At 37.9% G+C, this 23032-nt stretch overlaps 1 protein-coding gene across 1 annotated transcript; it reads right to left on the reverse strand.

Moving 5' to 3' along the window:
- Positions 1 to 1927: 1927 nt before the first annotated feature.
- Positions 1928 to 21791, reverse strand: tlcd2 (TLC domain containing 2). Its single transcript, XM_041994805.1, has 4 exons — positions 21180 to 21791; positions 20971 to 21053; positions 16619 to 16701; positions 1928 to 4888 (listed from the first exon to the last, which is right to left on the reverse strand). The coding sequence occupies exons 1-4, from the start codon at positions 21356 to 21358 to the stop codon at positions 4502 to 4504; spliced, it is 732 nt and encodes a 243-aa protein (XP_041850739.1). The 5' UTR covers positions 21359 to 21791; the 3' UTR covers positions 1928 to 4501.
- Between the last annotated feature and the right edge of the window lie 1241 nt (positions 21792 to 23032).

Consider the following 23032-nt stretch of genomic DNA (forward strand, 5'->3'; position numbering starts at 1 on the left):
CCTACTTATAAATCCTTAAGTAAGTTTAACGATATTAAAATATGATTATATTAAAATTAATATGATGATAAAATATCAAAACTGTAAAATGGGAAGTTTCAAATAGCTAATACGATAGCTAATAGCTAATGAAGTGGTTGGGTCAAGATTTAATTTCTTTGGGAAGTTCTGTAAAAAATAAAAAAATAAATAAAATAGAATTCAACAATTTACAGACTCCCAGAATTTTACGTTTTAATTAAAAGTAGTACAGTTCAAATTCCCAATAATTGAAATGTAAACAAAGACAGAATGCAATGATGTGCAAATCTGATAAACACATGTTACTCCCAATAGAACATAAACACATCAGATGCTGAAAACTGTGAAATATTCCCATTCGTGGAAAATATTTGCTCATTTTATCTGGAACAAAGACATGTACCTCCATCACAGTGCCATAAGAGAATAGTTGGAGTAAGCCGATTGTTTTCTGTGTCAGACAATATTTCCTTTGTTTTTCCATTTTCTTCCTCATTTGTGCTACAATTGGATGATAAATGTATAGTCAAATACAACCTCACTGTAGCTAATGAAAAAGCTGATTCAAGTTTTGTTAAGTCAGCTCCCCAAAAGCCAGCCGTAACTTCAATCATTCAATTAATCGTTATTTATATAGCACTTTTCATACATTGTGTATCTCAAAGTGCTGTACAAAAATAAAAACAAAACAAAAGTGGTTATGTTAACAAGTCCCCCCTACCCACCCACCGACACAGTAAATGCAGGGCTACAGTGAGGAAAAACTAGACACCTAAAAATAAAAACATCATAACCAAACAATGAGAGTAAAAGACCTGAGGTGATACAAGACTCACATTGTAAAAGCAGTTCTTATAAATATTCAAAATGGAGAGCATTAAAAGCCTTAAAGACCAGTAATAGAATCTTAAAATCAATTTTAAAACTAACAAAAAGCCAGTGCAGACACTTCTAAACCAGAGAAATGTGTTCATTCCTCCTGGTCCCAGTCAGGACTCTAGCAGCTGAGTTCTGCAGGACCTGTTGAGGCACCACGGTTTTCTTTGGAAAACCAGAAAGGAGAGCATTACAATAATCAATAAAAAAAAAAATAAAAGTATGAATGATTGTGTCTCTACTGGCTTGAGAGAGAAACTGTCAAACTTTTGTGATATTCTTGAAATGATAAAAACCATCCCTGATATGTTGCTTAAACCTAAGACTGGAGTCAAAGATAACACCCAGATTTTTCTATTACTGTAGTAGAGGGGCTTGTTACCAATGATTTCAGTTATGCTGCCAGTTTTGCTCTCTGTGCTTCATTACCAGTGACTAAAACCTCAGTTTTGTCCTGATTGAACTGGAGAAACTTTGCTGCTATCTATTGTCTAATACTTAAAATATAAAATACAATCATACAAGCCCTCTGTCACAATAGTTTATAATTAATGTAGTTTTTCTTGCATTATTGGCCCAGTTTAATTACTAACATAAACCCTGAAATCTGCAGAACAGTGTCCGAATATTAAAACTAGAGTCAAAGTACATAATTTATTTCTTTAATCTTTATTATCACGTTAAACAAATGTTATTTTATAAACATATAAAATGGAAACTTAATTACAAAACAATTTCTGCCAAAACATGAAAAAATAAAACTGTAATATGTACACTATTACACTTCAATGTGACAGTATGTTGCCAGTGATGTAAAAGCAAATGCTTTGCTCTCAGACACTGGATTGCTTCAATATTTCCGGGTTTTCCCCTTAATGGAGTCATAGAGCCTTTACAAGTTGCTTTAAAAAAAAAAAAAAATCAAACACAGACATTTAATTACGTATAGGAATAAATCAAGAACTTCTTGTTGGTTGAGAAAACAAGAAGAATCTTTGCTGTAAAATAACTGAGACGAGGGTTAATGTAGTCAGCTTTAACATTTACTGTGCGTGATCAGGTATATGAAACAGTACTGCAACATTAATTCATGACTTTTCTGCAGTTGTACTGAAATACTTTTGCTTTAGTCTCAAGTAGCAATTAATAAAAAACCAGAACATCATGTTGGAGCCTTGGCAGAGTTGTGATTGGAAATCTAAGCCAGACAAAAAGGGCAGGAGACGAAGTGCAGACAGCGTTAATAACTAGTGTTGACCAAGGTCCCTCGGTGTGGAAATGACATTAATATGCGGAGGCATCTGGATCTGAATGGCATTTTATCACAATTCATTATAACACACAGAAAAATAAGGAACACGTGGCCTCATACAAGCACAATTCCAATTACACTGCAGCCTTAAACAACACACTCAGAGTTATAAGCTTGCTTGTTAAAAAGAACTTCAAATGTCACCAGTTGTCTTCACTACATCCACAAAGTTGCCCTAAAAACCTGAGCTGAAACATTAAAAATAAGCAACATTAATGACAGCAATGCAAAAAGATTGTTTCATCTTTACAGGAGGCTTCTAATCAGCCTCAACAAAAATCCAAATACAGAGCCATGATGTTAGTGTGGTGATGTTCGGAGTATACTGCAGACAGAACCAGAGAAAGGGTCCAAGCTTTCAACTAAGTTTACACTTCATAATTAGCTGCAGCTTTAAGTGCTTTCACCAGAAAGTAAGTTAAGTTTCCTTCATACCCATGTTCAATTCACACACTAAACATGCTGCTGTTTGTAATATAGCAGGACATGCACAGGACAGCCTGGTTTTAGGGGCTTGAACATCAACACATTTGATCAAACATGACAAAAGAGTCACTTTACACTAAGAAAAAAAAGTAAAAGAAAAAAGTGGCAAAACACCCTCCAAAAACAACCAGTTTCACTATAAAGCAACAATGTTTACAACAGAAAAGGTCACTGTATAATGCGTTCATTTCATCTTTAATCTGTGACTTTTTAGTACAAATAAATTACAAAAGATACACAATTAACCAAACACTGATTAAACAAAAAAAGAAAAGAATTTCCAACACAGATGACGTCAGTCACTTGCATGTTGTGCGAGAACTGTTATTCTGTGAGCAGAGCTGGAAGGGTTTTCAGCTGTGCAGCTGCAGTGTGCGCAACAGTTTGCTGTATTCACAGATCTCCTGTTTGTTCTGACATCCATCTCAGTTAAATATCCACATCTATCCTTGTTTCTTGGCATCTTTTAACAAAGGCAAAGATGGCACAGATCTTTAAAGAGGTTACGCAATATAAAATCTTGTGTGGTCTTGGCCATGTGGACGTGACTGAGGTGATGTTAAGGAATCAGCTGTTCTCCATTTGCAAAATGAAGAATGGCACCTGAAAACTCCTACTGCAGACTGAAGGCCATGAAGGTAACGCTTCACAGAAAATGAAAATATTAGTGTCAGTTTCTAATGCAGCACTACATTTGTTTTCTTTAGCTTGTTTTTGGTTTTCCTGTTATGTGAGAGCAGCCAGTGTAAGCTGTGGGATATATTTTATTTGTCACTCACTGCTGACGGACAGTGTTAACGATGAGATTGGGGAGGGAACCCTCCAACCCTCCCCTTTATAACCACTAACTGATCCACTGAGTTATTAGTGGGAATTTGCTCGATGTTGGTTTTAATCCCTCACAGGCCTGAAGGGTGGTGTTGTTGCAAGATCTGAGGGTCTCACTCTGATTTAAGTATAATGGTTATGGTTATGATAATTTCTACATTTTTTCCTCATATGTTCAATACAAAGTACTTAACAGTCATGCTCTTATGCACCGTATGAAAGTAAAACCTGTTCTGCATTTCTTAAAGTTTTCAATATTCATTCACAGTCGTATGCAGAATTATCTGGAATAGATTTTTAATCATATACAGACTATGTATGGTTTGTAATTCCTTGTTTTCTTTAATAAAGTCTAACAAACTGATAAATACTGACAGCAAAGCAAGTGTTAGAAAGAGGCAAAAGTATATTACAAGTTCTGAGGTAGCAGGCAGTTCTTAGCTTAGAGGAAATTTGGTGGGAAAACAAAACATTCAAGTGTGGCTGAACAATAAGGGGGTTTGTAGGCCACTGATTTTTCTTATTCAGTGATATGAAAAATGAAATATTATAAACATATATATATTTAAATTGATACAGTATATGGTTATGATGTACTTAAAGATATTTATTTCCATATGTATCTGTGTATTGGTAGGGTTTTCTTTGCTAAGGCAATGCATCCTCACTTAACACAAGCTACATTTTAGAACAGATTTAGCTTAAACACCCTGTGGGAAAATAAGGTTTTTGGTGCAGTTTTAAAAGGCCTCATAATAAACACAAACACAGATGTCAAAATAGTCAAAACTGATGGGAAGATGTTTCTTTTAGCATGAGAGATGTGTGATCAGTGTTTGAAGCACTAACACAATGCATGTACCTGTATGGAGTAAGAGATAGACATATTCCTCCATCTTCCAGCTATAAATACAACACACACAGGCAATACAGTACCCAATCTCAGCCACAGGGTGTCAGTGTAGAATAACAAGAATTCTACATCTCTTTCTCCTTCTCCTTCTTGGTCTCTCGGGTGCTGCTCTTTAAAAAGTCGCTCCTGAGCAGCCGGCAAAAGAGCACAATATTCATGGCCGTCATAATGGCCATTCCCACACTGCCCAGCGTGTAAGCCAGGAGAGGCACCTTGTCCCTGTTGAGGACGAGCCAGCGGGTCATCCAGGCCAGAGTGTTGATGCGAAACACCACATACGTTCCCAAGTTGATCATGCTGTTCACACGGTAAAGAGTACTTGCCGCCATGTTGGCCATACGCAGGATCTGCCTGAGGTGTAGGAACACAGAGTTTATCTCCACCAGCAGGGCCACCACAGCAAAGCCAACGTAGCGGCATGTAAGCACAGAGAGACCGAAACAGGTGATCACCTACAGGGGAAATCAAAGAGGGAGAGAAGACAAGAAGTAGTAACATTAAAGTTGTTTTGATATTATAAAAACATAATGTGAAGGTTAGGCTTATAATAAAAAATAAAAAAAAAATAAATAAATAAACAAAAAAGGGTGATTAAGATGTCATGAAATGGCTCAAGAATAGAAATATAACCCCATTTGCTGAGAAAATTAGCATTTAACCTCTTTAAGTTACATATTGCCATTACTGTAGGAATTCCTGTGGAAGGTCTCCACCCCCACAACTCCTTTATGCTGAGCAGTGCTTATGAAAGTCTGTGATGTAACTGAAGGATAACCTTCACAAGGTGGCAGCAAAGTCATTCAAAACTAATCTGAAACAAGTAACGGCATCCAACTCCGCAAACCCTGTCTGCTGACTTAAAGCAGTTAGGTAGAAAAGAATGACAGAAAATATATAATATATGACGTGTCGTAACAGAGGAGAAAGCCCTCAAACACAGCTGCAGAGGCTGTGCTGCAGAAGTAAAATCTAGATGACAGAGATGTGTTTATACCAAAACAGTCTGTTCAGCCAGCTCTCCACAGGAGATCACAATTATTCTTTGTGCTTTGAGTCTTTGCACCAAATAAATTAGATATTTTTCCCTTAAAACACAGAAAGGAGAAACAAAAGAAATATTTCAAGTTTAAGATGGGTGATTTGGGGTTACGGAATAAATAGTGGTGTCAAAGAATCACCTTTACCATCAGCTGAAGAAAGGGCTTGTGTGCATGTGTGTTTCATGTGAGGTTTCATACCACGTGCTGTTATCAGTTAGGCAATAAGACATGTGAGGAGAGCTTGAAGCAGAAGTCAACACTACCCCCCTTCACTGCCCAGGTTACATGAAGGTTCAAAGGTTTGCTTCATTGTGGATGTTTCGTTTCTGAAAAATAACTTTAAAACACCTTTAACTATGTTGGAATAGGTGTTACTGGGCTGTAATGCACAAAGATCACCACAGGAAAAAAAAGATCATCCAAATGGTTTAAAGTGGAATTAAATTTCTTAACAGCTAAAGGGAGGTTTGACCAGCGTTCATCTCAAGCAAACGGTCTGCATAACACAGGCATCTTTGCTATAAAATGACCTTTAACTATCAATTCTTTAAGCTGAGGAATAGGGATTGACCCTTGCTCACTCATGAAAGTACTTAAAGTTCAGATAAAACTACCTGTTGACAGCTTACAATGATAAGTTGACAGCAGCAATTACACTGATGTGAGTGAAAGCTTTGTATTTGGTTACAAACAGCCTGTAGTTGACAGTTATGTCAACAGGACAAAATTTTTTCCCCTCTCAAAAGCTAAACACACACATGCTCACAAATAAGTGAGATGACACTGCAGCGCTGGTTGGTCACACTGCTGTGACATTTGTCTGTGGGGAGAACAGACGCTGATTCAGACAGGGTGTGTCATGAAACCCTGTTATCAAAATCATTACAGAAGGCAAAAGCAAAGAGTGAATCTTCTTTGTGATGAGTAGATTGGTAACCAACTGGAACATGAATGCATTTTATTGGTCCTTTAAGTGGTTTTGGTGGATAAATCATTTTTGTCTTTTAAAAAACACCAAATGAACACATTTCATTGGGCCAGTGGGAACCTCACCATCTAGCATCTTTAAAGTACAAAATTTAGTATCTACTTTTATTGGGACTTTGGCTTAGACTGGGAAAAGTATAAAATCCAAATTTAAGAATGGAGTACAATGACTGCATTCAGTCATGTGGAAGGACAGGACGCTTTGTTTAGAGTTCTCAAATCCTCAATTTGTAACAACAGAGTGCCTTGACACGACTCCAAAACACCAGAGCAGTAATGGACAGCACATATTCTTATCATTTAACAGACAAGAGGACACTGGATAACATTTATTAATTCACAGGCAACTGTACCATCCTACGATAAGATGATTTGATAACAGAGACTTTGAGCTACCTCATAATGTGGATGTATATGTAACCTTTTCTGCATTAAGTCAATATACAAGTTCTTCCTGATGTTTCGTAAAGAGACGATGTAATGTGTTGCACGTGTCAAGTTTTATGGCAGAACTCTATTTTATTGGTGTTTGAATTGTGCATGTGCTATCAACCAATGACAACCGTTGCCTATAAACACAGATCGTACAGCAGCTCACAAAGTCACGGAAACCCACACCCGAGTTATATATAATCTTTTCAAGACTTTGGTTACAACATAAAGCCAAGAAATGGCCCATAGATTGATTGGTACACAGTATGACTGGAAACAGATCAAGTCATCAGATGTCTCGTCCCTATATGGCCAAACAGCTGGTCAATACTGATGAGCTCTGTGAGCATGGATGGTCAACCATAAGGAAGAGGGGTCAACTCCCACTATCAACACTGTTGTTAGCACCACAAGCTGAGAGGGATGCACACCAACCCCCCCTACACCGGCCCTTGGATCTATCGAGATGGAAACGATTCAGCATTTGCTGGATTTGCTCAACAAAGCCCTCCTGAAGCATGGCAGCAGCAGAGCCAGCAGGGTCCAAAAAAAAAAAAAAAAAAAATGGTGGTCCATCTGTGAAAATCCGAATGAAGTTTTAGTCTGTGTTTGGCAGGTAAATAAATCATATCAACTGATTTGTACTCAGCATGTTTTACATAACATGAGCAACACAACTGAAAGAGCAACATCTGTTTTTAACTGAAAAAGTTCAGGATCAAGGTTTAAATCTGGGGTCATCCACTTGTTTTCATCTTTTATAGGTAACTTCTTTTACACAAGTAGTGCATAATGAAATCTTACAGCAAATTAAAAAGCATTTTCCCAGTCTCCCAGTCTTGTTGCTGATTTGACAAGGATCAACTTGCTTTTTCTTTTCACTAGAGCATGCAAACATCCAGTAACACAGTACATTTAGAAATAAGAACAAATATATTAACTGCATCTTTTGACATTGCATTGTGCAAACAAGAACAGCAGACACTGGCTTTGAAGTTTAATCATTCATTTAATGTAACCTAGATTCATATCCTATAATGTTATGTCAATACATAAATAGATGAAGGTCAATGTAAAAATGAATTTGCAGCTTCAACTCTGTTTTAAAATAAAGCTATCATGGATACTTCAAATCCTGTAGCTGGTAATTACATTGCAAAAATTAGGCTCATGGGAAACTAATTCAAATGCTGATAGTGTTATTATTCTATGGCCATTACATTGTGCAGTGGTAATGCCAAAGAAAGAAAAAACAAACTGCTATTACCTCTTGAAAATTCTAAGAAAAAAGAAATGCAAACATTTTAAAACTAAGTAATCAGCTTTTGAACCAAATTTTTTAATATAGTAAAATGAATCAAAAGGGATTTTTTAGAGAGCCTACTAGTATTTTCCATCTTATTAGGAATAGAAAAAACAGCCCCATGTATCAAACCCAGACAAAAGGCTAAAAAACAAAGTGGTGTGTTTGTGAATCTTTTTCCCCCTGGGCTCAATTAGGCATAATCTAAACCCTGGTGAGAGACTTCATTTCTTTTAAACTTCACAGGGGAAACACTGGGTGCAAAGGTTACGGGCGAGTACAGTAAACATTCAGTAGAAATTCTGGGAAAATCTGAATCAAACAAACCAATATAAAAAGCTCTGTCATGCGAAGAAAGAATAATTTTAAAACTAACTTTCAGCATCACAGGAGGCAATAACACTGGTATGGAATCGACAAACATGTGGGGTAAAGTTCACTTAAGAAATATGAACCAAGATGGCAGGTATTGGCAAATATCTGCACTTTAACCAACATAGAAATTAGTTCTCACAGGGGCAAGCTGGCAGGAAATTCAGACACAGATAAGGAGGACAAAAGCAACATTACTGCAAAGAAATGCAACACCTGAAAGGTAAAATTTTCGGTTACTATTCCAAGGTACTGGCCAAAAGCAAACAAGAGAATCTTTGTTTTAAAATTACATAAGAAATGTTCTTATATGTGGTAAGCACATACAACGTAAACATGTGCATATCACAACTTTAGTTAAGCTGCTAGGAATAATGAAAAAGTAGATTAGCCTGTTGCATCTATGAGCCACAATATATAACTGGGCAGAGGTATTCATATATGGATGGAGATAGTTTGAACCAGCCTGCAGTTATAAACTGAGAGTCAATGGCATTTTGTGTTTGCATGTCCAGCTGACCCTTCATCATTTCACCGTTCATTCACAACTGATGCAACAGTTTCTGTTATCAGTTGTATTATACAAACCAGTTTGATTATCTCCAGCAGATAACTTGGCCATTGGTGAATCAAGAGGAGAATTTTAGGTTTGGTACCAACACATTTTAGGTTTGGTTCGTTCTACTGTAAAAGGCGAGTGTTGAATGATACTGGTCCATGTGGGAAAAAAAAGAGGAAGGTGCAGAAAGATGAAGAGGGACATTGCAGTAGTTTAAGATGCTATTTTGGACTGCGCACTCATATGAATAGGCCCATCTCTCCCCTTAAAAAAAAAAAAAATAAAAGCATGCTACGTCTCTAGTTTCATAGCAACAAGGGTCAAAGGTGTCAGGGTGTTGTCAGATGTGGTCTAAACAGGTGGGTGACGAGAAGAGATCTGGTGGGTAGGGGGAGGGGGGATTTAGCAGGTAACAATCCCAATTCACAGTGAAAAAAAAAGTTCCTTTCATCTTTGGAGTTGTAGCTCTGGTTCATTCATAAATGGGGGGAAAAGCGCAGTAAGATAAATATCTGGCATCAATGTTCAAGCTAAATGCAAATTAATCAAAACAGGTGAGAATAAAACAGTGTTGCATCTGTTTTTACATTTCAATTAGCAGTGGCTGCTGTTTCATTGATTTTTTTAAGTCTTCACATGACATGTGCATTATTTCTGTTCCTTTTAAGCACCCTAAGAACATAACGGTGTTACACTTATAGGCCCAGCAGTGCTTCCTTAGTGCAGGTCATAAAGAGCCAGGAAATAGCCCAGTGAAGTTGATGGAAGGGAAACAACTAGGAAGCTCTGTAGAGAGATGGCAGCCATATGGTGATAGGCAGACCAACAGTGGGGTGAGGAGCATGTGGGAGGGGTTTGCAAAGGCTCAAAGTCTATGAAAGAAAATGGAGGGAAGGATGTGCAGCAGGAGATACAACTCAAATTATTACATAGTCACACAGAGGAAGTCCAAAGTTTGAAAGGAGACACTGGCTTATCTCAAAGAGGGGAATGGTGGTCTCAACTACTGTCATGCGACCTGTGTTAACTCTGCTCAGCTGACAGCTGAACAGGAAACCACATCTGTGCCTGTGCCACAGACATCTGATCAGAAACTCAACGGATATGCACAAAGGCAATTATTACAGTAAATATGGTCAATTAGCAATGTGTGGCTTTCCATGTGTAACTGTGCAAGGACTACTCAGACGATGGGTATGTCTCTCATTCATGTGCAACATTTAGGTGAGGTTTACTGTATGACTGACTGGGAAGTTTAAGTGGATTGTGGACATTGGGTGTGAAAGGATGAGCAGTGGCTTGCTTTACCTTCAGCATGCTCTATGTGTCAGCCATTACACCACATCTCAGAAGAGTGAAAGGAAAAATAAAAAACAACGCAGCACTTATTAAGACCAGGCTGCACCTAAAAGCTCTAGAGATCAAATAGCACACCTTGTGGCATTGGGAGCTTATTCTGCGCTTCTTAAATTTTTATATTTGATGGAACAGAAAAAGGTACAAAAGAAAGATATTCCTTTAACAATAAGCATTTTTGAAGGCTTGTTTTCTTTTCTTTTACCAACACCAATCTCACAACCTTGCAATAAACACATTCTGTAGACACAGCCAGCAGTCACTTAGTCTAAAACATGGCACCTAGACTAAAAAAAACAGAAAATATTTAGTTCAGCTTCAGCAATATCTGCATTCAGTCCTGAAAGCCACAGTTGGTCCAAGTTAAAGTCATGCTTTTGTGCAGATTTGGAAACAAATGTTTACAAGTGGCTGTTTTCTGTGACACAAAAAGGTTTTGAATATTTGGATGGGTGTAGGATGAAAGACATGATCTGATAATTGCTGGAGAAATTTTGAGTTATACAATCAAAAACAACAATGAAATGCTTATCTCCACCTATTACAAAGGTTGTTCCTACCCCTGTACTTTTACATGCGTGCACATCCACCCATTCCACTTTTAGGATCATACGCAAGTACTTTGGTATTCCCACAGGAGTTGGCTCTCAGTCACATTTTTCATGTTTCAGTTCAACACCATCAGGTGTGGCATTCAGGGAAGACAAACATACAGTTTAAACCTGCTTTTAATAAGAGAGACAGCTAAGTTACTTAATAAGAAACTTGAGTGTCAACTTTTTCTATTTTCTAAACCCACTAATGCATAAATAACCTCCACAAACAGCATTCCTGGTTGTTATGCCAACCGGAATAAACTCCACCATCTTTTTTCCTCCCACTACGTCTTCTTCTTCTTAAGGAACAATCAGCTTTTCCACCTTCTTTGGAAAGTATGGCATTAGTGTGTGTTAGTGTGTAATAACAGCTTTTTTCCACTGACTGCTTGCTGAAGACACTTTTGATGTGGATGATACCTTGTACAATCTTTACCCTTGATTGCACTCTGAGCTATCTGAAATGAAAAAAATTCTTTACTGTGACTGTAGATATTTAATATTTTTTTAGATTAGCACAGTTTACACGAACAGGTGCTCACTGTCAAATGCACATGCAAGTAAATAAAGGCATGTTTTTCTGTGTAGTGTAATATTTAGCACAAATAATTAAATAAATAAAAACCTGAATGATGCAAATACGTCTCAATCACAGGGTAGACTTTTAGACTTCTACAATACCAGCAAAATAAGCCACATCTATCAATGGATATAGATAAAGAGTGAACTGCCTCTGATCCAAAAACAATGGACAAGGAAATTCCTCAATATAAGACATACCACGAGGGGGGAAACAGATATAACACTACCAACACACAGAGGCTTTCATTGGCTTGTGTTTATGTGTGGGGGCGGAACAAGCTGGACGAGTAGGTGGACGAGTGGAAATGGGGAGGAGGGGGGCAACAAGGCAATGTGTGTGTGTGATATATGGTATAGGGCTGTTGAACAGAAATGCTCTGAGTGGGAAGTGCACATTTTCAGATTCCCTCACAGGAAGTCAGAGGTTTTGTGTGTGTGTGTGTGTGTGTGTGTGGTGCTCATGGGAGCCTGAGGTTCATGTGGAGACCAGATGTCTGTCCTGCTGTCTGTATACACACAGAACAGGGGGACCCCATGGGTTTCCCATCCCAAAAAAAAAAAAAAAAAAAGTAACCACCATAAAGACATGCTGATCCAAACTAATCTTATGCACACATTTGATTCTATTTTGCAACGCGTCTTTCTTAGTGGCCTTCTTTATCAGCACTCTTTATTAATGCACTTGTATTGCTTTCTGCACCCTGCTGAAATGTTTTATGTAAGGTACTTTGAATTGTCTTGAACATGAAATGTGCTATATAAATAAATTTGCCTTGCCTTGCCTATGTGGCACGACATAGTTTTGTTGTCTTTGTGTGCTCCAGTCTTCTCAGCTCACTTAGCTGTTTGTTCTACTCATATTTCAGCAAAAACAAAAAGAAGTTTTGCACCTCATGGTGTGCAAACTTTGTGTGGACACAGGAGAAGTGGAGAAGAAACCTTCATTCCAAAGTGTGGGTCAAGAAGGAGTGAAAGCAAATATATTTGTGCTCTGGCTTACAAAAACAAATACTATATGAGCACCTACCATAAATAATCAAGGGGATGTGGCCAATTTAAACATGAAAAGACAACAATCTTAAGAAAATTCCAGTTAATGTTCTCATCACTGCAAGATTAAATGCTGTATTGAGCACTGCATGGGAAAGTTAAAGTAATTCTAGGTAAATATTTGATATAAAATCAAATGACACTTGAATATACATCTAATTCAATGTCACTTTAGACTTCCAGCACAAAGTGGAAGGACTAACTATAGCAAAGCAAGTAAAGATGTATTAAATGAGATCAGAAACATGAGGGTTTGGGCTCATATGGTTCTGCAGAAGTCAAAGAGGTAGATGATTTGCAACAGGTATCCAGTAGCATGTGCAGTGATAACCATGTAGGTGCATAAAATGTGATATTCCCTGGTGGCTACGTGACACTACTTCATACTCCTCCCACAAATATCTATTTTCATTCTTGGTAAACTGAGACAAGTTCCATTCATATCTGAAATTGGTAAAAGATGAACTATGAAGATGAGAACAGGACCAGATTTACATGTGAAACATGACTAAAAGGATTTCAAGCACAAATACACACACACATTCATGAGGTGTTGTATCTGTGAGAATTAAAAATTTTGCAATTAACCATCCTCCTCTTAAATGTTCCTAATGTGCACCATGTACTGGCAGAAGTAAACTGACTAAAGATGATTATATCTTCTATGTATTTCATGCAATACTTTAAAGCTTGTGTGTACATTGCTACAGACAGAGTGGATAAGGCAAAAAAGGAGTCGGTACCAGAGCTCAAAGAGCCAATTAACCTCCAATGACCAGACATGCTGTAGCAGAGCTGCTTTGGCCCGGGTGTGCAAAGATAACTAAATTCTGCCTAATGAGAGAGGGGTGAGAGACATTAACAGAGGAAAGTAGCAAACATGCTGCAAAATCTTATTCTCCCTCAATGTTAGTGGACAAAGAAAAACAGAAGGGAAAAACTGATTCCTGATGTGTATCACTGATTAAGCAACAGAGAACATTGGATAAGGTGATTGCTACTTGTGATTCCTTCATGGAAAAAATTACCTGCATCTTGGTTTCTGCTTGGTATCCCTCTTCTCGCATGTTTAATTACAGGCTCAGTATTTCCAAGAGTCACTGGCAAATGCCGTTAAAACACACTCAAGGGGATTTTGTTTTTCTTTTTACCAAAATGGCAAACCATACTTGGCTCTTCATTAGCTTTTTCTCAGTAAACTCAATTCAAGCTGTTCCAGAAATTAAACATCTTACTCTGATATGCACCTTCAACTTAGAATATTAGAATCCTTCCATTACTATTTTCCGGTGCTGCAACATCAGAGATCAGCAATTCTGCTGTTTGACGAGCATGCTGGTTCCATATTTGCTTTTGTTTTGTAACAGATGAAAACTCAACAGTAGATTACAGACAAGGCCCAATAAAAGCAGCAGTCACATGTGGATTATAACAGTTTAAATCAAAACACGAAAGTAAAGGGTCAAAAATATAAACAAGAGTCATAACGAGACCTGACAGTTCAAACAATGTTTACCATAGACATAAACATCTAATTTACAAGCAGAATCGCCTCTTTAGCTTGAAACTGTCATGTTGATTATATTAAGACTCAACATGATAACTTCATGTACTAATGTTCTGCCACTGAACTGCATTAACATTTCTATATACGTATCTATCCACTAGTATGAGTATGCAACAGCTGTGAAAACACCTCTGACATTAAAAAAATATATCCTGACACTTGTTTTCATACCCAAACCACCTCCTGCCTCTACAGTAAAATAACATTAAGACAAATGGCTCAATAAATCACGCTTTGTTGTACTGTTGCATGGCTCAAAACTGGCAGCTGAGTCAACATATTACTAAACTCAACTTTTTTCCATTGTTGGTAAAGCATTCAAACTTTTTATTCAAGTCAGACCACCAGATTTTTCAGTCATCTTGCTTGTTCAGTCACACAAAATGCTTTTTGTGCAGTCTAATACACTTTGCAATGTTTGCTAAATACACCCGATTAAAAGAAGTTTACGTCGAAATGCTGAAATCTGCAGCTGAGGGAGTTTTACTCTTCAACAGCCTCCTGGCCTTTCCATTTCTAGTTTGCATGTGTTACTACCCAGGCAAAGATGAGTATTTTTTTAAAGAAAAATGGGGCAGAAAAGAAAAAAAGAGCAAAGTCATTACAAATGCATTAAATGACAAGGAAAATCAAATAAATAAAAAAAGAGGGAAAGATAGAGCTAAGCAAAGACTTGACAAAAGATAGCTTTACAATGAAAGCAAGCACTGGAAGTCACAGAAAAACATGAATGAAGGTCTTGATGATGGAACAATAGAGCAGCAGAGGGAGTAAAGAGAACTAGAGTAAATTCTATGAAAAGCACAGAGAGCCATGTGAAAAAGAGAGAAGTCTCCATCCCTCCCACACTAATGACAATTGGAAGCTAGCTGGCCTGGCCAAAGCATCTATTCAGTGGACTTACAGGAAGGGAAGAAGAAAAAGAAAAGACTTTCAGGGAAAAAGAGGAAAGCTATCTTCTCTTTAACTCTGTTCGGCCATTGCCATTAAATAAAAAAGCCATTGCCAGGGCAACCATTAAGTAACTACATAATATATCTAAAGAAAAAAATCATATGACCTGAGGGAAAAAAAACTACAGATATTTACAACAAATACAAAATTAAATTAAACATTTTTCTTGGCAAAATACTACTAACAATAAACTTGTATAGACAACAAAAAACATGAGGCAAAACCAAGTCCTTAAAGAAAAAGGAACAAAAACAACTATTTACAGCAATTCAATACCAACAGAATTTTTCCAGCTTATAAGACTCTACTTTACTGGTACGGGTGAAACCAGTAAAGGAAATCTCAAAAATGCTCTGACTTGGCTGGTTGCCTTTGTTTGGAGGGACATTCCTAAATCTTTGACAGCAATCATTTAAAACAACACCCAGCAGAGATGTGTGCTGGTGTGACGAAAACATTCCTTACATATTAGTGGAAAGTAGTCTCCATCTTACAAATGTGTAAGTAGGACACCAGCATGCAATATACAGTTACGCCGCATTCTCAGTGACCTATTTTTTTTTAAATATTACAGAAAAAAACATAGAGCTTACTCAAGGAAAAAGAATCAAATCTGCCTGCACTGTCATCTACATACAGATATAAAATCATGGCTGTTATACAAATCTACAGCTACCCCTTAAATAAACAGTTTCTGTGAGCTGCGAGGTGAAAAATACACCACCCCCCCCCAAAAAAAAAAAAAAATCTTGGCAACAGAGGGCAATACACTACATCATCTTGTATGTAGGCCATGAAGCCAGGATGAAGTTCAGGATGCACATCTGTATTTCCACCACAGGTTCTTTACCTGTTGTTATTCCTGTATTGCTTGAAAGAAGGATAAATCTATCTGGCCAACTCTTCCAACAGGACAATATCTCCTAACAAGGCAGCACCATGGCATGAAAATGCCCGGCTTTCATTGGAATCTGATTGCACTTGTTGAGCAGTTAAGCAATAGTGAGAAGTGATGGAGTCAGGTGGAGTTCAATGTCCTGAACAAGTAATAAGAGGGTTGAATGCCTGATGGGAAGGGGATTGCCAGAGTAGAATGTCTTTTTGTTCCTCTCTCACTTGCTCTTTGTTACCAGACGAGAAAGACAGGTATTTTGCCTTTCTCACATCTGTGTCTCTTACAGGTGTGCCAGTGTGTTGTTTGCACAGGTAACTACTGTATATTTAAAGCATGAGGGTGACTGGTGAAGGCACAAGCTTTAATACACAACTAAAAAGATTAGATATACTCCTGTCTGTAACTGTCTATTTGAAACATTGGTGGCCAAATTATAAAACTTTAGACCAAAGCTTCTTTAACTGTGTCAACAGTGCTTATAACACCTACCACGATGTGATGAAAGAGAAGCTCCCAGGACTGAATCAGCTTCTGGCTGCCCACCATGTCAAAGAAGTCATAGATGAAGTAACCTGTGGGAAAACACAGCTTTTGGTCAGGGTTAATATCATCTTTTGGTTCAGCAATTCATTAATTAACCAAAACACAACTAATTTGTTTGACATGCACAGCCTTGAGCTAATCAAATGTATCAAGGGGAGCCCTGCTGCCATGACAACAGCGATGGCAACCAGGATGCTTCTTGGAGTGGGGCTATTCATATCTTCCACCCCCACCCCCTTCCCGCCACTAGCTGTATCCATGGCGACAGCTTTTCAGAGTACTGGAAAAATAATGAAAGGTTGAGGAAGGGGACGGCGAGGTATGAGGGTGCTTGGGGGCTTTGGCGAGGCTTGAAAAAACCCATTATGTTGGAAATGTGACACTAAGACCCTTCTGTTGATGTGATGACATGCTTGGGTTCATTTCACGAAAAACAAATATGCCACCTGCCACAGAACTTATAATCTGGTATTTCATTTAGGGTATTTGCATGATCTGATCTACATAATAATTCATATAGTGTCATACAAGTGATTAAGAGAAAAATAGATAATAAGTGCTGTCAGGACTAAATTTTATTCTGGTTTTGCCATCATTGGTCAACAGAAGGATGGAACCCTCAAATAAAGACAACAATAAACTCAAATGTCTTATCTTACCTATTTTGTTTTTATAATGATTCATTCATTATTGTCTGACACATATGTATTTAAATCAAGCAGGTGTGCCAGGGTATGACCGAGAAAAAGAAACAAAAAAGTATCTTGCTTTTCCAAGATGGGCACTTCTTTTTCTGCAACATGGGAAGGATGCCAAAGCCCAGGCTCTGTACACCCAATGTCTACACAGAGAATAGGAAATCAGACATGGCTTGACTTTCAATGGCTACCAACTAGAGCTTCAAAATGAAGTATTTACCCATATATATATATACACACACATATACATATATATATATATATATATATATATATATATATATATATATATATATATATATATATATATATATATATATATATATATATATATATATATATATATATACACACATTTAATATATATATGGGTCAATGACATGACATGCATGTTTTTTGTGTCCAAGAATATAATTCATTAATGCATTAGATGCATCACTTTATTCTATGAAAACCATTAAGTTATAATACATTTCAGTACATTGCAGTAATATATCATTTTTTAAGTTTTGACATCTCAAACTCCCAAAATGTCAGGCGGTGCAACCGTCCAGGCCAATGAACAGACCGAGAAAACTTATTTATGATTATAAATTCAAAATAAAAACATGATTTTATGTTTACAATCTTTTAAATTAGCCAATATTTCTACTAATGGTTTTAAAGCTTTTTAGATCACTTACAAACTTTTGTCTAACAATTTGTACGCTATGAAATGTCATGGTGGCACAACCGTAAAACAGAAATTTTATTCTGACATAAAGAGGTAGTAACAGCAAACAGAATGCTGCCTCAGCCAGACGACCCCAAGCAGCCTAGCTAATGCTAAAGCTAATGTATGACTCCAAGTAGAAGCCTGATTAATTAGTTGCAAAATTCATGGGGTGCAACCAGTAAGTCATGTGGTGCAACCAGTAAGTCAGGTGGTGCAACCAGTAAGTCAGGTGGTGCAACCAGTAAGTCAGGTGGTGCAACCAGTAAGTCAGGTGGTGCAACCAGTAAGTCATGTGGTGCAACCAGTAAGTCAGGTGGTGCAACTAATAGAAATGTCACAATAAGACATAAATAATGTTATTTAAATCTTCAACATGATACAGTACATTTATTAAAGGTTCATAAGCTTTAAGTTAAGGATGTTATACACTTTTAAATTATTTTTATTTTTATTATTATTATTATTTTAATTTTAGATGCCTTTGTCAATTAAAGAGAAATCAGCGCGACACAGGTGCCGCTCCAGCCTATACCACCTCGTCCCCCTGGCAACAACCCTGCCACAATGTTCTTCTCATCACCTGCAGCCACACCTGCTCATGCAGGGATGTGCAGAATCGCCTTTTAATCCATTTTGCCATTGCCTGTGTGTCAGTTATGGTGACTTCCTGTTTCATGGCGTCGGACCATTACTCGCCATGGCTACGTTTGGCAAAGGAAGTTGGGATTCTTACTGTGGTATCATGAAAAGTTTGACATGTTGTAAAGCAGTTTCAAGTGTGTGGGGTTAATCCTTTAGAAGCAGGACCAACCAGAGTGCAAGAAGTAATTTCCTGTTGGAAGTGGGCGGAGCTAAGTATAGCCTGGAAATTGGGTATATGGATCTCTTGTGGGTCTCACCCTGATTAAACGCTGTCAGTTTGATGGTGATCAGATAAATTTGACTGATTTATAAGTATTTATGGCGTGATATTGAAATTGGCCATCTGCCTTTGTCACGCCCTTTAACCTTGTTAAAATTCAATGCAAAGAAAAGGACAAAAATTACCTAAAAAATGGGCGAATTCCTCTTCGATTTAGGCTGAATGTCCCAGAGAATTTTTGTAGGTCTTCACATGTTCAATGACTATTGAATTTTATCCATGTGGGTAAATGTAGAGGGTGGGAAAATTCATTCATGGCTGACTTTCACTGAAATGTACTTCAGGTACTTGGTGATGAGATTGAAGTGAGCCATATGCAGCAGTTGGGACGAAATAATAAGTTCCTATGACTCCATCCTGCTGATATAATTTTTTACTACACAAAAAGTGGTCTCTGAGCAAAAACCTCTTAATTCACAGCACAGACAGCTGGCTCCTGCAGACTGGGACTTCTTTAGATACACCTGAAACGGGGTATGTGATACAAGACTTGAATGACTGCTTGGATGACTGTAAAACTTGATTAAGACAGCTGGCTTGAAATTATACTGTCTGTGTTACTGTGCCTTCATGTTATCTGGGTTCATAGAAGATTAACATCAACAGTTATAGGTACTTCTTTTTGCTGTATTAGTATCACCTGCACGCTGCATCTCTTTTTTGGGCATTAGGGACTAAACAAGACTGATAAAACAGAATAGGAGTGAATCTTTGAACTGGTACACCACAAAAATGTAAGCTTTTAAGACCAACAGGTTTTCACACTTAAAACAAAGTTATGAGACATTTTTTCTTATTATTGGACCAGATTTTCATGCAACAAGTAGAGAATTGTTTGTGGCATGTCACTGTGAGGTTAGCAGAGTGGAAACGCAGTACAGAAGAATGCATGAATTCTTCTCAAAACTTGGTGAGGTCTCAAAAAACCACCACATTTCTGGTGGGAGTGTTTAACAGCAGTACTTGTGTGTGTGCATGCGAGTGGGTGGCTGACTCCCCGTACTGTTACTACTGACATCTGATATGGAGGGCTTGCATAAATCAACTGACTTTTTGCGCAGTTGCCGTTCTGGTGATGTCACATGAGTGGATGGGGTTACGCCTGGTGCCTGGGGCTGATAATGCCCGTCATTGATCTTCACATACCAACACTGCTCCTCAGTTTGCCAGCTTCCAGGGCCGGGCATCCTGAAGGAATGTCAAACATCCCGGGAATTCTCTGGGAGCCTTTGTTGCCCCGTGCAAATCCCCCAAATTTGTAGATTTAAGGAGACTCGTGCCACAAGCTGCTCTAGAATAATTGAGGTAGTAATGGGAAAAGGAGAAAAACAGGGCAAGTTGCTATTTTAAGAATGTGGGGTAGCATGTGCTCCTAGATTTAAGAACTCATAATAGAGTCCGAATAAATCACATTTATATGTCTATAATTTGGTTTACAATTCGCTGTAGCTGGCACGATGCAGCACTATGTAGCCTACTGTATCAGGTCATGCTGTTACTCACTTCAATAAGTCAAACGATTAGTCAAAAAGGAGTTTCTCATTATTTTCAGATTTTTTTATATTACAAATTCATTTAAAATAATAATTTCAGTCTAAGTTGCCAATATAATTACTGTCTCAGACTTAGGTGCTGTCACTTGTATCTTGTTCTGTGCGATTACAGTGGGTTCTGCTACATGTTGAAGGCAATAAAGCAGCGATGTCAAAAGTTTCCAGTTTGTGATTTTCACATGAAAATTAACCACAGCTCTGCTGTGTTGCGTTGCTGTAGTGACACTGCCACTGTAATTAAAGTAGTCCACCGGGTTTTTAGCCTCTAAAGTCATAACTTTGACTGTGTTCAGTATGAAAACTGTTGAGGGAGACTCAACACAACCTGTTACTTGCTGACTTTCCCAAAAGATGGGAGCATGGTTAGACCAGAACAGTCTCATTCAAATACATGAACGCATGCTACTCACCGATTGAAAAGGACACCAAAGCATGAGAAAACACGGAGTGAGTTTCTATTAGATCCTCTGCCATCTGTGGTTGAAGAAAAAAGCTGAAAAGGGGAAACACAAAAGGAGTTACTAACAAATGGCAAAACCATTGATTACATGCGGAGCAAAAGCATATTAGTTTCATTTCTAAGAATTTCACCTCTGAATTAAATGCGAATGTAAATTACCAAAGCACTGCCCATGTCGCTGTGATGAGACTATGCACGAACGATGTGGAGATATTTCTCCATTTCCATGCATTCCTGCAGGCAGACTCGGGCATGGGGAGTTTACTGACCCCGGAGTTCAGAAGCCTGAAAAATCCGAAGGAACCACCGGTAGTTAAAATTACTGAACTTAGCTCCATTGCTAAAATGTTTGTCTAGACGGTGAAGCTTCCACAGGCCACGGTGGTCCACGATGTGAGCGGCGGAAAAGCGGCGGAGCCAACGACTCAATGGCCCAGACAAACAGGCAACACCGGACTAGGCTACTTGTTTGCGACAGACGAGACAATCACGTTAACATTCCGGTGTTTTCCCAGTCATTCCCAATCACACAAACTTAACAAGGCGTGAGAAGCGCACGGGTTTCACGATTACCCTTCTGCTGACAGAAAACTAAAAAGAACCAGGCTGATGATTTTCTGTAATAATCCTCTTTAGAAAGGCGCTTTGGTCACAGGTAAAACCAGTAGACTTGAATGGGGAGTGCAGGTGTACAGCCTCGTTGACTGTTGTGAAACCGCCCTTTTGTAAAACCCCATCCACTGCTTGTGTAACTTTTTGACATCAACAGAATCCAAACAACAGCGTCTCCCCGCCCTACTATAAAGGGGCGCGGCCAGGAGCATTTTTTCACGTGTTTTGTTGCGTTCAAGTGTTGTCAGAAAATACTACCTCATAGTTTTGAGACCACGTTGACTTTACTAGGTCTTTATAATTCATAATAATTTTTAAAAAAGGGGGCACAGGGAAAATGTACATAAATCGAAAATATGGAAAATAGCCATGAGGTGACACAAAAATGCGAAAATGTCTTGTCAGCATTTTGATGCTGATGTGACTAGATTATTTTCATGTTCATTTGACACTGTGAAATACAAGAAAAAATTAGCTTCTTTATTTATTTTCTAAAAATATAAAAGTAAAAGAAAAAAACTTCCTTGCTGCAAAATATGGGTAAAACGTGTGGCTTGTTTTTATTATTGTTTAACATACTTCTTATAAGAAAACTTAGTGAATACTGCCCAGACCAGGTTCCATAGATGTAATGTGTCCATTGCAGTCAAACTGACATTTTTTCTTAACACTGAAAATAATCCTATTATATGAACAAACCATTTTGACTCATGACATCTACCATTCAGTATAGGCTATTTTCCTTTCAGTTATTAAATCCTAACAATTACTATGAATAATCACACAAGAAGAAATTGTATCTGTGCAACAAAGGGCACATACAAATTAGATGATAAATATTAATTGCTCTTTGCCTTTTCTTTTGATCTCCCTGACAGAATTAAATTAAGGATTTTTTGCTATTACAAAAGCCTCCCTCAATGAAGTTAGAAGTTACGAAGAGTTCTTTAACGCAACCTACCTCATAGGCTAAGACAGCACCGTGGATTTATGGGAATATTAGTTTATTCATGTGCAGCTGGAACCCAAGAAAGACAATGTGTTTTTAGTTTAATTAAATGCTTGAGTAATGATTGATATTCTGGCATGATGCGGAAGCTTCATCGTTGCTTCATTAAGTGAGTGACCGAAACAGCGCTGCTCTCATTCAAGTTCTGGACTGACAACATGAATGACTGTGTTGATTTGGTGACACAGCGACACCGTCCGGATAACATATCCATGTGACATTATAGTGGCGCACAGATGTTTATAACATCAGCTCATATCCCCAAATAATTAGTGAGAATTCGAGCGACCTTTGACGAGCAAGATGCATATTTGGTGAAAAGTGATAAAGTGCAGTTCTGAAGACCTCGTATTTGAATATGTTAATTTTTTATCTATCATAAACTCCCCTT

Source organism: Melanotaenia boesemani, chromosome 9 (assembly GCF_017639745.1).
Source record: "Melanotaenia boesemani isolate fMelBoe1 chromosome 9, fMelBoe1.pri, whole genome shotgun sequence".
Classification (NCBI taxonomy): Eukaryota; Metazoa; Chordata; class Actinopteri; order Atheriniformes; family Melanotaeniidae; genus Melanotaenia; species Melanotaenia boesemani.

What these genes read in the sequence shown, in the direction of transcription:
- tlcd2 (XM_041994805.1), bottom strand. Translation starts at nt 21,358, where the DNA reads ATGGAGCTAAGTTCAGTAATTTTAACTACCGGTGGTTCCTTCGGATTT. An exon ending in GCGACATGGGCAGTGCTTTG is followed by an intron (nt 21,054 to 21,179) that starts GTAATTTACATT and finishes TCCCCTTTTCAG; the next exon opens with CTTTTTTCTTCAACCACAGA. An exon ending in TTCTCTTTCATCACATCGTG is followed by an intron (nt 4,889 to 16,618) that starts GTAGGTGTTATA and finishes TTTCCCCTGTAG; the next exon opens with GTGATCACCTGTTTCGGTCT.